Genomic DNA, 12,566 nt, shown 5'->3' on the forward strand with positions numbered 1-12,566 from the left:
TGGGAAACCTACAGCATTCACCTCTCAGTAGTCAGCCAGCTAACTAACCACTCCTGCTCACCACGACGCTTGCTTACTCAAAGCACTACACTGGCTTCAGCAATAACTTCCTAAAGAGTCTGTGTGGCTCTGTCCCGACAACAACTCCCAAGGAAAAGACTCTTTCAGTTAGACGCGAGCATCTGCTGTGAGCCCCTCACCTTCTCCCGCTGGTCGAGGATGTGGGAGATGGCTGCTGTCATACACAGCAGGATCTGCAGGATCTTGGGAAGGTACGTGCTGATCAGATGACTGATGTTCTTCAACACGATCTCCAGGCTGTTCAGGACGCCATGCTGCCGTCCCACAGGCAGAACCTTAGACACATCCAAATCCTCTACCGCCCGGATGACGGCAGAGCAGCAGTCCCCTAGTGACACGGAGAGATGTGCCATGCGGTGGAACGCTAGTCTGCCGCTGACCACGGCGTCCTCCTCAGCTCCCTGCACAGTGCGTTACTTATGGTGCCGGAGTTCTGCTCTCAGGCAACTATCCCCCGCCTCTTACCAATGCTCAGCGAGCTGTTTGACTGTTGGGTTCTCCTGTTCACATTTCAGACAGGGAAACTGAGGGGTAAGAAAGATAAGGGAGTCGCCTGAGAGCTGACTCCGAGTGTTTGATTTTATTATTCATTTTCGCCTTTGAGACAGGGTTTTTCTATGCAGCTCTGGCTGTCTTGGTACTCACTGTGTAAACCAGGCTACCTGTGCCCTCCCTCTCAGAGGCGTCGGAGTTAATGGTATGTACAGCCACACCTGGCTCGCCCAATTTTAAAAAATATTATTCCCGAACACTGGAGTCATTGAGCTATGCTAAGTTTGGTGAGTTACAAAACTCAGAGAAGACTAAGAATAAAATGCCTTTTTTTCTTATATAATTCCAGGCTAATAAATAAAAACAACAGTACTTTGTAAACAGCTGCTACCATATTGATGCAGAATCTTTTGTGGTGTGTGATTTTTTTTTTTCTTTTTTTTTTCCGGAGCTGGGGACCGAACCCAGGGCCTTGCGCTCGCTAGGCAAGAGCTCTACCGCTGAGCTAAATCCCCAACAATGCAGAATCTTTTGAAGTCTGAATTGATACTACTTAAGCTTTGCACAGCCCTCTGCAATAAGACGATGAATCAGTGATGCACAACTTAACTAGAACTGTATCATCTGTACCACCCTCCATCTTGGGAGTCACCCATCCAACAGAATGCTGGTACTCACAGTCACTCTCCTGTACACTGAACTGAAACAAAACACATTACACTACCAAAGGGGGGAAAAAAAAAACAACCGATTTGGGAACTAGAACAAAGGATTTTATAGTCAGAAAGGTCTGAGTTCAAATCCTGCCTCTACCAGTGTTCTCATTTGTAAACTGGGACAATTACATAGTAAGAGCTCCTGTGCTTGTTTTAAATGTCAACTGATGTTTCTGACGTTATGTGTAAAGGGCTCAACACATCTAGTCGTGGCAAGTCCTCACTCTGACACACGTCACACGCTATGACAGAAGAGAGCCAGAGCTTAGCCTGCACTATTACATATACTTCTCCACTGCTTTCCGACGGAGCTGAGGATCTGGGACACAGGAGAGAAGGACAAGCCACTGCTCCGCAGGCAAGTGATTCTGTGAAGAACACATGACCAAAGGCTAAAACATTAGTTAGCGTTTGGAACTTGTGCTTACTCTCTCCGGGGCGGTCTGTCCCTGTTTCTGTCTGTCTCTCTGTATGTATGTGTATACTTTAGGGCAGGGTTTCAGGATGACCTGGACTCACGACATAGTCTAGTCTGGCACACTCTTTTTATATTGATAAGTGTTTTGTCATTTTTCCTCCGTAGAAATGCACAGCAGTAAGACACATTTTCTAATCAAAGTCTTCTTAACACAGGACCCTGACAACCCTGGGGACACCTAGGGTCAGTAGAGTTCTTGGTGAACTCAGTTTCAGGAGAAGGACATCCCTAGGGTGGGAAGTAGCAGCCTCACAACAAAGACTTTCTTCTGTCCAGGATCGTCACAAGTTCACCACAAAGGTGTGCTTTTGGTAAGGAGGCAGCGGGGACCTACCATCCTTGAAGTGCTTCACAGGCTCAGACAGCAGGTCTAAGAAAAACTGGATCTCTTCAGGTTGGGTCCCTGCGAGGAACCGTAGAACGATGGACATGCGGGTTCCGGAAGCAGATTTGCCCTGGGTTTTACTCCCTGTCTTATGCTTCATCCGCCCATACAGAATTCTGAAAAGTCAAAAGAGCATCACCCTTCTGTGAGTTAGACACATCCCTAGCTGCTTATGTGCTGCAGGTCTGTAATGAGCGCCTCCAAAGACTTCAACAGATACAGAGTCAAGAGAAAAGGAAAACAGGTATTGAGAAAAACAAATAGAAAAAGGCAGAGAGAGAAAAAGCCTAAAACAGGCAAGTCAAGGGTAAATTAAATCAAGAGAAAAGGAAACACAGTGAGACGGACATTAAAAGGAATTGCAAAAGAGTCTGTAAGAAAAAAGGAAACTAGAAAGATTTCAGTTAAAATCTGGGGGGAAAAAAGCAAAAACAAAACCAATTAAACCAGCAAAAGGTATTTAAAAAGAAACAACAAAGGAGAGGCGGAGGCAGTCAGATCTCTCCGGGGTATCCCAGCCAGCGCTGGGAAATAAGACCGTCTTAAGTCAAGCTCACACAAACACCACAAGCCCACACCGAGCTCATCTGGTTTACATGCACGTCTTCAAACGTTTAAGGAAAGATGTGATTTCTGGGCTATGGTTTCACAGTACAGAGAGAGAAGGAAGTATGGTTTTTGTCCTTAGGGAAGGCCATAAAAGTAATGGATGAGTTAATGAGCGAAAATAAAAACCCACACTAATTTTGCTTATATATAAAACATTCTCATTCCCCTCCCTCCCACTAAAACCATATACTAGACTAACTAATAAACACAACACAGAGCATTTTTTCCTTCCCGCTCTTATACTGCCGACTCTGGCCTTGAACCTGCCCGCAAGGATGTACAGGCATGCAGGATCACACGAGCCTCGAAATACACTTCTCGTATTTTTCAAAGATTATTATCATCTTATTTCATGTGTATGCTTTGCGCGCGCGCGCGCGCGCGCGTGTGTGTGTGTGTGTGTGTGTGTGCGTGCGGATGCGTGCGTGTGGCCGCAGAGGTCAAAAGTTAAGAGAGCTGTGAACGTCTAACAGTTCTAACAGCTGGTGCTCAGACAATCCCCCCTCAGCCTGCCAATTACATCTCTAAACACAGTTCCGCCTGATCCATCGCCTATGCATATTCAGGGAATGCACCAAGACCCATCAGGGCAACTACAGGAATAAAACAGAGGAAAGGCTCACAAAGAAAAAAAAAATCAACATAACCATTTTAATACATGCTCACTAACAATATTTAACATCCATTTCTCATAAGCCTTTAGATATTTAATAGAAGCGACTTTGTTTGTTTGAGACAGGGTCTCCCTGTGTAGCTCTATCTGATCAAGAACTTGCCATGCAGACCAGGCCGGCAATCCCAGGCGCCAGTGTGACGCTGCTTCCCTGGTGCTGGGACAAAGGGTGTGCGACCCAACCAACTGCCACACTTAGCGCGAGAAAATGTACTGACCGTACTCAAAACGCGGATAGACAGTTTAAAAATGAATATTAAACACCTTTAAACTGTTAGAGCCCAAAAGAACCTTTGTCTGAGTTTGCCTAATTTTAGCAGTTAAAGCTGAGCAATTTTAAAATACTGTTTTATGAATTCATTGAAACAAAACATGTTTATCACATGTTCATATAAATCACGTTTTAATGGAAAAACATAATTATATCCCCCAATATTTTACCACCAGTAAGACTAGAGGCACTGCTCTCGCTTCTGACTGACCTAATAGAAGATGACCAGATGCCCGTGTGGCCTCAGCATCTAATCCACTGGGAGGGAAGAGAACTCCTCTGGGTTAGAGACCTGTGAATAACTGTGGCTACTTCATTTGGATACTGCACAAAAATCTCAACAAATAGCAACTGGCTATAATATGGAATACAAAACTCTATCAACAAAGTCTATAAACTTTGTTTCACTAAAATCCGTTTCTCTTGAGCTTTGCACGCTGACCCTGTAACTCACATCAGTTACTTGGAAACCAGTGGCTAGACAAGTCATAGAAATGTCAAAGGCTGACACATCTCACTGTAAACCAAGAGGTGTATTAATCCACCTTTAAAAAGTACCGTTATCGGTCGACACCTCTGTCTCCTGCGCGGGATACGTGTCGGCCCGGAGATCTCTGTAATAGGTCCCCGTAATAAACCTCGCCTTTGCTTATTCCATCCAAAAAAAAAAAAAAAAAAAGTACCGTTATCTACCTCACATGTTTTCAAGTAACTAGGGAGCCATGAGCTCCCAGACAGAAGTTTTCCAAAATCTTACCTTTCATTTGACTATTAAAATTTAGTAACTTGAAACAAATTCTGTCATTTGCTTTCTCTGAATCGTCAAACTCACTGCCATGTTTAAGGAAAGTCCTGTGAAATATCCAAGTTTAAACAGGACCACTTCATTATCCAGGCTTTAAATAAAAATGGTGTTGCATGAAAACAAAGGGCAGCTTGCGACTCACACACATAAGTGTCGCTCTCGGTGATAACCAGTGTGCGGTGGGAGTACCTCACACAGTCTCCTCCTTCAGCACAGACCAGTAAAATGGTCCGCACTCAGAGCCAACACTCCAGGGAACTGACAGAAGCGAAGGCGATTTCGTCTTCACGTTTTTCTCAATTACGTGTCCGTGAAGACTCTGAGAGCAGTTTGGAGCCAATGTCCAAAAGATCCAGGTAAAGAAGAGAAAAAGAGGGCTAGAGACACAGCTCACAGGCCTGCCCAGCACACGCAAAGCCCTGGGTTTGATCCCCAGGACTGGACAGAACTGATCGTGGTGATGATGCCTGCCTGTAATTCCAACCAGAGTTTAAGGTCATCCTCAGCTACACAGAGTTTGAGGCCAGCCTGGGCTACAGCAGACAAAAACACATGAAATACTCCCACGATAACTGCTGAAGAGAATCACATGACTGTAGTAGAACTGGGTCTTCATTCACATTTTAAAGCCGTATAAATACCTCATCAGAATCGGAAACAAATCTGCCCGGTGGGCCGCTTTCACTACAGAGTTATCTTCTGAGATGTTGAAATGCACGATCTCTTCCTTAAAGCTTCTGTCGTCCAGCAGCCTTTGTAAGTTTTCCCTTCAAGAGACACAGCACAGAGCGACACTCAGACCAGGGCCCTTTCCAGAGACGGAAAGAGCAATATTTACAGCTAAAATATCCAGTAAGTGGTTCACACTGAAGCTCACACGTGGTCGGAGGAACAATCCTCACAAACTGTCTTTGAATTGCAAGAGGTAAATGGGTCAGAGAGATCAGAGTCGGTCCATGAGCCTGATGTTTAGAGCACGTGACACAAAGGCTTTACTTCTTAGGCAGCGCCATTCCCTAGGTATTTGCAAAGGTTTATACAATTATGTTAACAAGGACAGAGAAATGTTACCACTTTCTAAGACATAGTTTCAAATTAATCTCTTTTCCATTTTCTTATCTACAGAGAATAAATACACTCCTGGCTTCCACTTCTTGCCTGGAAATACCTAGGGTAACTTGAGAAGAGGGGGACCCCTGAAAGACATTACGTCAGAAGTGGCGGTAGGGAGAAGGTAGTAAGCATTTCTCTAGCTTACGGTGCTCACCTGTATGGGAGGATATGAGGATGTCTGTAGGTCATTATGCAATCCAAGGTTATTTTTTGCACAGCTTGATCTTGGTGTAGCAATAACTAGAAATGACATTTTACAGAGTAAGTTAATCAAGTAATACATACACAAACCACGAAATAGAGATTTAACTAATCAATAGTAAGACTCTGTCTTAAAAAAAAAAAAAAGGAAATGAAACTCTGACCTGAATTCTGTGTGAGCCTGGATTGTAACCGACTGCTCTGGTCCTGTGACAAGGACATCCTACACTATACAGGTAATATACCATGCATTAGCAGTCAGCAATGTCCAGAGGACTCGGCTGCAGTTCTAAGCTCTAGTACTAAGTTTAAAACACTATTCCTGTGGCCAGAGACTTCTAAGCTCAGGCGTTTTATTACATGTGGAGCGTGGACAGAGTCTGCCCAGCAGGTAAGTTCCTCCAGAAGACCGTCCACACAGGAATCTCACTCCCCAGGGCACTGCATTTTCCTGTCATCTTTTCTGGAGTTGGGGATAAATACTACAAGTACAGCTAACAATCACTTTACATACCCACTCTCATTCCACTGAACAGACTTAGAAATGTGAGTCCCCACCATGGCTGAATGAACATGAGGAAAAGGCAGCCAGCCATCCTTTGCTGTGCTACAACCCATGACTCTACTGTTCTTACTTCTAATACAGTTGCTTAGCGCCAGTCACACCATACTGGAGCTGACTTCAGAGTCAACGAAATTTAGTGCAAGCTAAAGAAATATACATTGAAATGGTTTTTAATGTGTGAGCCTATTAACCAAAAATACCACTTAACATCTAGAGATGGCCCTGTCCCTGACTGCTGAAAACCCGAGGTGCTCTGACAAAGGAAGTGTGACAAAAGTGAGGGTCAAAGCACACAGAATTTATGACTTACCTGAAGATACAATTCATACAGTTTGGATTCTAGATATAAGGCCCGTGGGTTTGAGAACTTAGAGAAGACTTGCAAATGAGCAATTAGCTGCCTAAACAAAGAGAGAGGTTAGCGTAGTAGGGAAGACTAGAGACCGTCTTGAAATAACATTGCCCACCACTTCATTTTCTGACAAGTATTCCAAACAGTCCACCCATACGTCTGTCCTTAATCAACCAATCACAATTTTTATGATTAGGAGACCATTTTCTGAAAACTTCAAATCTCAGGCACCTCTCCCCACAATCAGGCGTTACACCAGAGCAAAGCCTCAGGACGTACGCAGAAAGGTTTAGCTAACCCGACACTGGAGAGAAGGTGGAGAAAACAACTCGCTCTCAGGTGAGCACAGACAATTTGGGGGCTTAGTCCTTTGTAAGGTTCCACGAGTCAGGCGAGGAAGTGACAGAATCCACCTTCCTCTCGCTCACAGACATAAATACTGATGGCAGACAGCTGAGTTTAGGTGACAATGGCCCTTGTTCGCACAGCTGACAGAACATACAGCAAAGCTCTGTAACTGAGAGGTAAGAGGAGGACTGTCCGAGCAATGCATCACCTACGGAAGCAGACGGAGACGTGTGTGTCTGCCTCATTTGTCCTCCTGATTCCATAATACATGGACTCTAGGAAGCAAAGCTCTAAGTTGGTCTATGCATACACTGAGACAGCACGGAGGGTCTCATCCTCAGTTCATTCACTCATCTCTCCTCTTCCCCTCTCCTAGGTCTCATGGTCTCACTACGTGGCCTGGTTTGCCTGGAACTTGCTATGCAGATTGGGCTGTTCTGAACTCAAAGATTTGCTTGCATTTGCCTTCCAAGTGCTGAGATTAAAGGTACGCATGCGTGCGTGTCGTGCTCGAGTGCTCAGCACGATTTATTCATATTTTCTTTTTTTTTTTTTTTGGTTCTTTTTTTCGGAGCTGGGGACCGAACCCAGGGCCTTGCGCTTCCTAGGCAAGCGCTCTACCACTGAGCTAAATCCCCAACCCCAAAAATTAAATTTTTGTTTTTACTTTTTTTTTTTTTTTTTTTTTTGGTTCTTTTTTTCGGAGCTGGGGACCGAACCCAGGGCCTTGCGCTTCCTAGGCAAGCGGATTTATTCATATTTTCAATGATGGTATCTGGTAACAACATTCTAGGTTTGGGTATAGGAAGTAGCTGAATCCTTACAGAATTTCTTTTTCTTCTTTCTTTCTGACCCCGACTGTGTAGATGAGGGTCTCCGTCAACAACTACTTCACCTCCAAACTGAAATTATATGTGTGCTCATACTGTATGCCTAGCTCACACAATGCTGCCTGAGCAGAGCCACATGTGTGTCTCTGCCACCCGAGAGCTGCTTCACTTTTAGTGTTTTAGACAAGTTTCTTTAGAACACTTCAGCGGACCAGGAGGAAGGCAGTTAATAACAAGAATACCACTTGCAGCCCTAGGGATTATGAAAGCCCCGTATGCTTTTCATAAAAAGGAGCTAAAATCCAAGGAAAGCAGGGATTCCAGGATACAAGTTATGGTCAGTTTTGAGAGTCTGAAATCACCTAAGGTAACTTCAGTGAAGAACTAGAAGTACACCTTCGAGTATGACCAGATTCTCTCAGTGGGTGGAAATGAGGCCAGGGCATTCGGAAAGAGCGTGTGTGCAGGTCCAGGGGTGAGAAAGGCCACGGTGTGACTGGATAAATGGCTTATTCATTTATTCAGCAAACACAGAGCTTGAAGTAATCTTTTGCTAGGGATTATGCTGATGGCAACCGGGGAGAGAACAAGGAACTAAAGTTACATGCAGCTTGGCCGTGACCCTTCCCTCTTTCTTCCCTCACACTTTCTACTGGCTGAGAGGTCCTTCCCTCTCCAACACTGGCATCTGCCAGTCTTTCGTCTGTCAGCAGCAAAGGTATCCTTTCCTCTGTGAAAGGTTTTCTCCCAGTCTTTGCCCGTCTTTGTGGTAGAAGGAAGTAGTTCTTTACCACGCTTCCAGAAACCCCATAAACATAATCTGACCAGCCATTTGACACACTCTTACCCTGCAGATGTTTGCAGTTCTTTCTTGCAGCCCTACACTTAGCAAAGAGCATTGGCGAGCTACCAAATGGACAAATCTATTAATGCCTAGTGTCAAAACACACAAGTGAGACCTAAAACTTTAAGAGCAGCGCCAGCCTGGCGGATCAGACCCTCAATGTAAACAATCTTTAGGTAAGCTCAAAGAGTCTCTGAGAGCAGGGGTTTTTCTTCTTCTTCTTCTTTACAGTTTAGAACAATTTAGGTAAATGAGTAACCAAGGGAGCTGGAAGACACTGTAGCACAAGTAATGAGCAGGGGCTAAGTCAGAGGCAAAGGGAGGTGCTGACACAAGGCTCTGCCGCCTGCCCGCTGCCACACAAAATACAGCGCCCTCAGGGTACCTCAGTGCTCCAGTCTGCAATGCTCCCATCTTTAGAAGGAACCATGACAAAAAGGAACCACACCAACAGTTCCTCACATCCTAAGAATCTGGGGTGAAACAAGAGAGCTAGTGAGTAACTGTTCCAAAACAAAGCAGCAATCCTCACGGTGCCCAAGAGACTAAAGGGTCAGAGAGCCAGGATAGCACTGTGCGACTTACTGGGCCATACCGACAGAAGTGTGGTCCTGGGTAGCACCAGTGTCAGCACACCCCTGTAAATGTCACTTATCTTTGATGTCACAGAACACCACAGCCTGTTCTCAGTGCCTGGCACCAGAGTAAGAATCGAGAAAGACTGACGAAACTGTCAGGAGAATCTCAGGACAGTATGCCAATAATTATCTGAGGAGTCCATCTTTCATGAGGCTGTTTCCCAGGCAGACAAGAGGAGGCTACACTGCTCTCCCTGCAAGCACAGCTCCGTGCTAAGCCAGTGACGGGGAACTCACTTTGCTGCCGCCCTTCTTGTCTTTTTCTTCTGGGGCGCTTCATCTGTGGGTGCGGCTTCTTCTTCCACGTCCTCTCCCTCTCCAGCAGCAGGCTCTTCTTCCACCTCCTCAGACACTGCTCCTCGTCCTTTCCTTCGGAGATCCTGAGTGGGAGCGACTTGCAGATCCGCTGGGTAATACTCATTGCTGTAAGAGGACGGACACCAGAACAGCCCAAGTGAGGAGTGTGCCTATCAGAAAGGCACCCATGGTACACGGGAACACGCATGCACATGCACACACACGCACAGAGCTTTTTAGTCAAGCTATACTAGTATTCTTAAGTTATTATTTTATGTGGTGGGTGCTTTGCCTGCATGTATGGTTGTGCACCAGCTATGTTTGGTACCAGCAGAGGTCAGAAGAGGGTGTTGGGTCCCCTGGGCTGACGGTACAGATGGCTGTCAAGCACCATGTAGGTAGGTGTGCTGGGAACTGTACTCTGGTCCTTTACAAGAGCAGCTAGGGCTCTTAACCCCTGAGCCATCTGCCCAGCCCCTTTCCTTTCCCTTCAGTCTGTCCCACTGACAAGTCAATCACTGTCTGTAGAAGACAGTCTGTTCTTTTACTTCACTGCTGAAAGATCTGGACTGTCTACTCCATGCTGAACCGAAACCCACCCTCTTGCCGCTGGAAGCACAGCTGGTCAGAAGCGGACTGTACCGGAAGACTAATGTAAAACATTAAGATTGTATTTCTTTCCTACTTTGCCAATGTCCTTTCAAAAATGTAAAACTACAACCTTAAATAGTAAGCAAAACGTAACAAAGCCAGAGACATTTTCTTACATCCTAACAAACTGAAAAGCGGCTGGATCAGAACAGCCTTGCCTTAGCACGAAAACAGACACACAGGCGGCTGCTGGCCGCTCAGTAACCAATGAGCACAGAGCTCTGGAGAAGCATGTGGTACAGCAGGCTAACCCCAAGCAGAAGGATGCAACTAGACTTCGGTTTCTCATCACTTATAGGACTCAATGGAGAAGTGGAGTAAAGATAAAAGGCCTAAACTGTGAGAGTATCAGGGAAGAGAGAGAAGGGCCATGTCACTCAGTCATAGGGGCAATAACAATTATCCCAAGCACGTACAACAGAAAGCGCCACCTCTTCTTACACATCAGTACTAGGTTCTGTTACAGCACGTCAGTATTCCTCTAATACAGGTGACCCACTCTTACTGCAGGCCTTGCTCTGTCCCTACACGACATAGCACCTTTACAGAAAGGTCATTATCCGTAAAGGAAACGGTGGTAATAATAGTTACTGAGCGTTAAGAGTGGGACACTTACAGTCTATGAACACCAAAATCAACTTTCCTGGGCATAGCCCTAGCTACCTTGCAGAACAGCGGCCATATCCATTAAGATCTCTTACACAATGCAAGAGCAAAGCCTCTTTTCTCATAAGGGGGTAATTTTGTGTCAGTAAGACAGAGGCTGGTAGCAGGAGCATGGGGTACTGCTGTGACAGACCTGACCTGTTTTGGGAGGATTGTGAAGGACTTTGGAATTTGGGCTAGAAAAGGCATTGAGTGTTTAGAGCTCAGTAGGAAGTTCTTGAGGAGTTTGAAAGGTCATGTTCAGAGCAGTGCAGAAGACAGAGCCCCGATTTGTGACGTTTCAGAGGAGAATTTAGCGACTCTGTCAGAGCTGTTGCTACTTTGAATTGAGATTCTGTGGTTCTGGTCAGCTGGAACCATAATTAACAAAAGAGCAACCACCACTGCAGTGGGACCTTTGTGTTACTAGGACAATGGATGCTGGTTAGCTGGAGATGAGAAATTAGGGGTGATTAAGGCGACCAGCGTCACTGAGGTGAAATCTTCTGCGAAGTGCTTCCTAAGAGCACAGAGAGGCTGTGCTCCAGAAGTGGCCAATGCTGTACTGGCAGCTGGACTTGGTAATGTGTACGAGTCACCCGGGACCTTATACTTTTCCACCATTGACTTGTTGCATGTCCTGCTCCTCTCTCTCTCTGTTTGTAAGATGGCTCTCATCGTGCAATCTTGCTTGACCTGGAACCTATGCAGACCAGGCTGGCCTCCGACTCACAGAAATCCACTTATTTCTGTCTCCGAGTGCTGTAATTAAAGATGTGTGTGAAGACACCTACCTTCTCTGCCCTTCCTGAGCTTTTGTAAGCAGCAGTGTCAGCGTGTGACTGAGGAAAGCGTCAACAGAAGCGCCCTCTCCGGCCCACGGTCCTGCTCAGTCACCAATCTCCATCTTACGACCAGAACTCACAGGTTCCAGTTTTCTTCTCCACGTTCTCTAGAGCTCATTTGATCAGACTTCCATCCAGATTAAGTAAAGCAATGCACTAATGTCTACGTGTATCCCTCTGGGTACAGCCTCCCGAGGCCAAAGGTCAGCTTTTCTTCCACGTACGACTGTTCAGAAACACCCAATCTTCTGATCCAACTGACCATCTCTCCCTTCAACATTTATCCTTAAACTAAGAGGTGATGCTATTTCTTGAGGGAAAATGAGGAGTTAACATGCTAGGAAGTTCATGTCCATGTCTTGTTCCTGTTCCTACTTCCCCGTCCTGCCCTCCTTTGCTGGTTCCGAATCTCCTCTTATATCCATCTACTGAAAATTCTCAATGTATTACCTCCATGCCAACCCTTTTTTTTGAATGTAAACATTCTAAACCTCATGCCTACTTGCCCTTCTTCTTGGGTATCTATCTACCTGGTATCCTGAACTTAACGCAAATTCAAGTGAACCAGCAGCTTCTGCATTCCTTTCCTAGTTGCTCAGGTTACAACCCTGAGAGGGATTCAGTTTCCCCACTCCTTTCTAATCCCCAAAACCAACACAACCTTCAAATCACAGAAAGCGGACCTGGTTAGAATCTTCTCAAAGTTTTTTTTCCCTTCTCCTCTCAA

The 12,566-nt window shown here is 45.5% G+C and overlaps 1 protein-coding gene across 2 annotated transcripts in view; it reads right to left on the minus strand.

The window, feature by feature from the left end:
- The window catches only part of Utp20 (UTP20 small subunit processome component), an 80,996-nt gene that overhangs the window by 41,234 nt on the left and 27,196 nt on the right, over window positions 1-12,566 (minus strand). For both annotated transcript variants that reach the window (NM_001191779.1, XM_006241227.5), the window contains exons 22-27: window positions 9,639-9,824; window positions 6,700-6,790; window positions 5,778-5,863; window positions 5,152-5,277; window positions 2,102-2,268; window positions 201-409 (exon numbers count right to left, since the gene is read on the minus strand). In NM_001191779.1, coding sequence (NP_001178708.1) covers window positions 201-409; window positions 2,102-2,268; window positions 5,152-5,277; window positions 5,778-5,863; window positions 6,700-6,790; window positions 9,639-9,824 — 865 coding nt within the window. The remainder of the gene's footprint in view (window positions 1-200; window positions 410-2,101; window positions 2,269-5,151; window positions 5,278-5,777; window positions 5,864-6,699; window positions 6,791-9,638; window positions 9,825-12,566) is intronic.

The sequence above is a fragment of the Rattus norvegicus genome, chromosome 7 (genome assembly GCF_036323735.1).
Source record: "Rattus norvegicus strain BN/NHsdMcwi chromosome 7, GRCr8, whole genome shotgun sequence".
Lineage (NCBI taxonomy): Eukaryota > Metazoa > Chordata > Mammalia > Rodentia > Muridae > Rattus > Rattus norvegicus.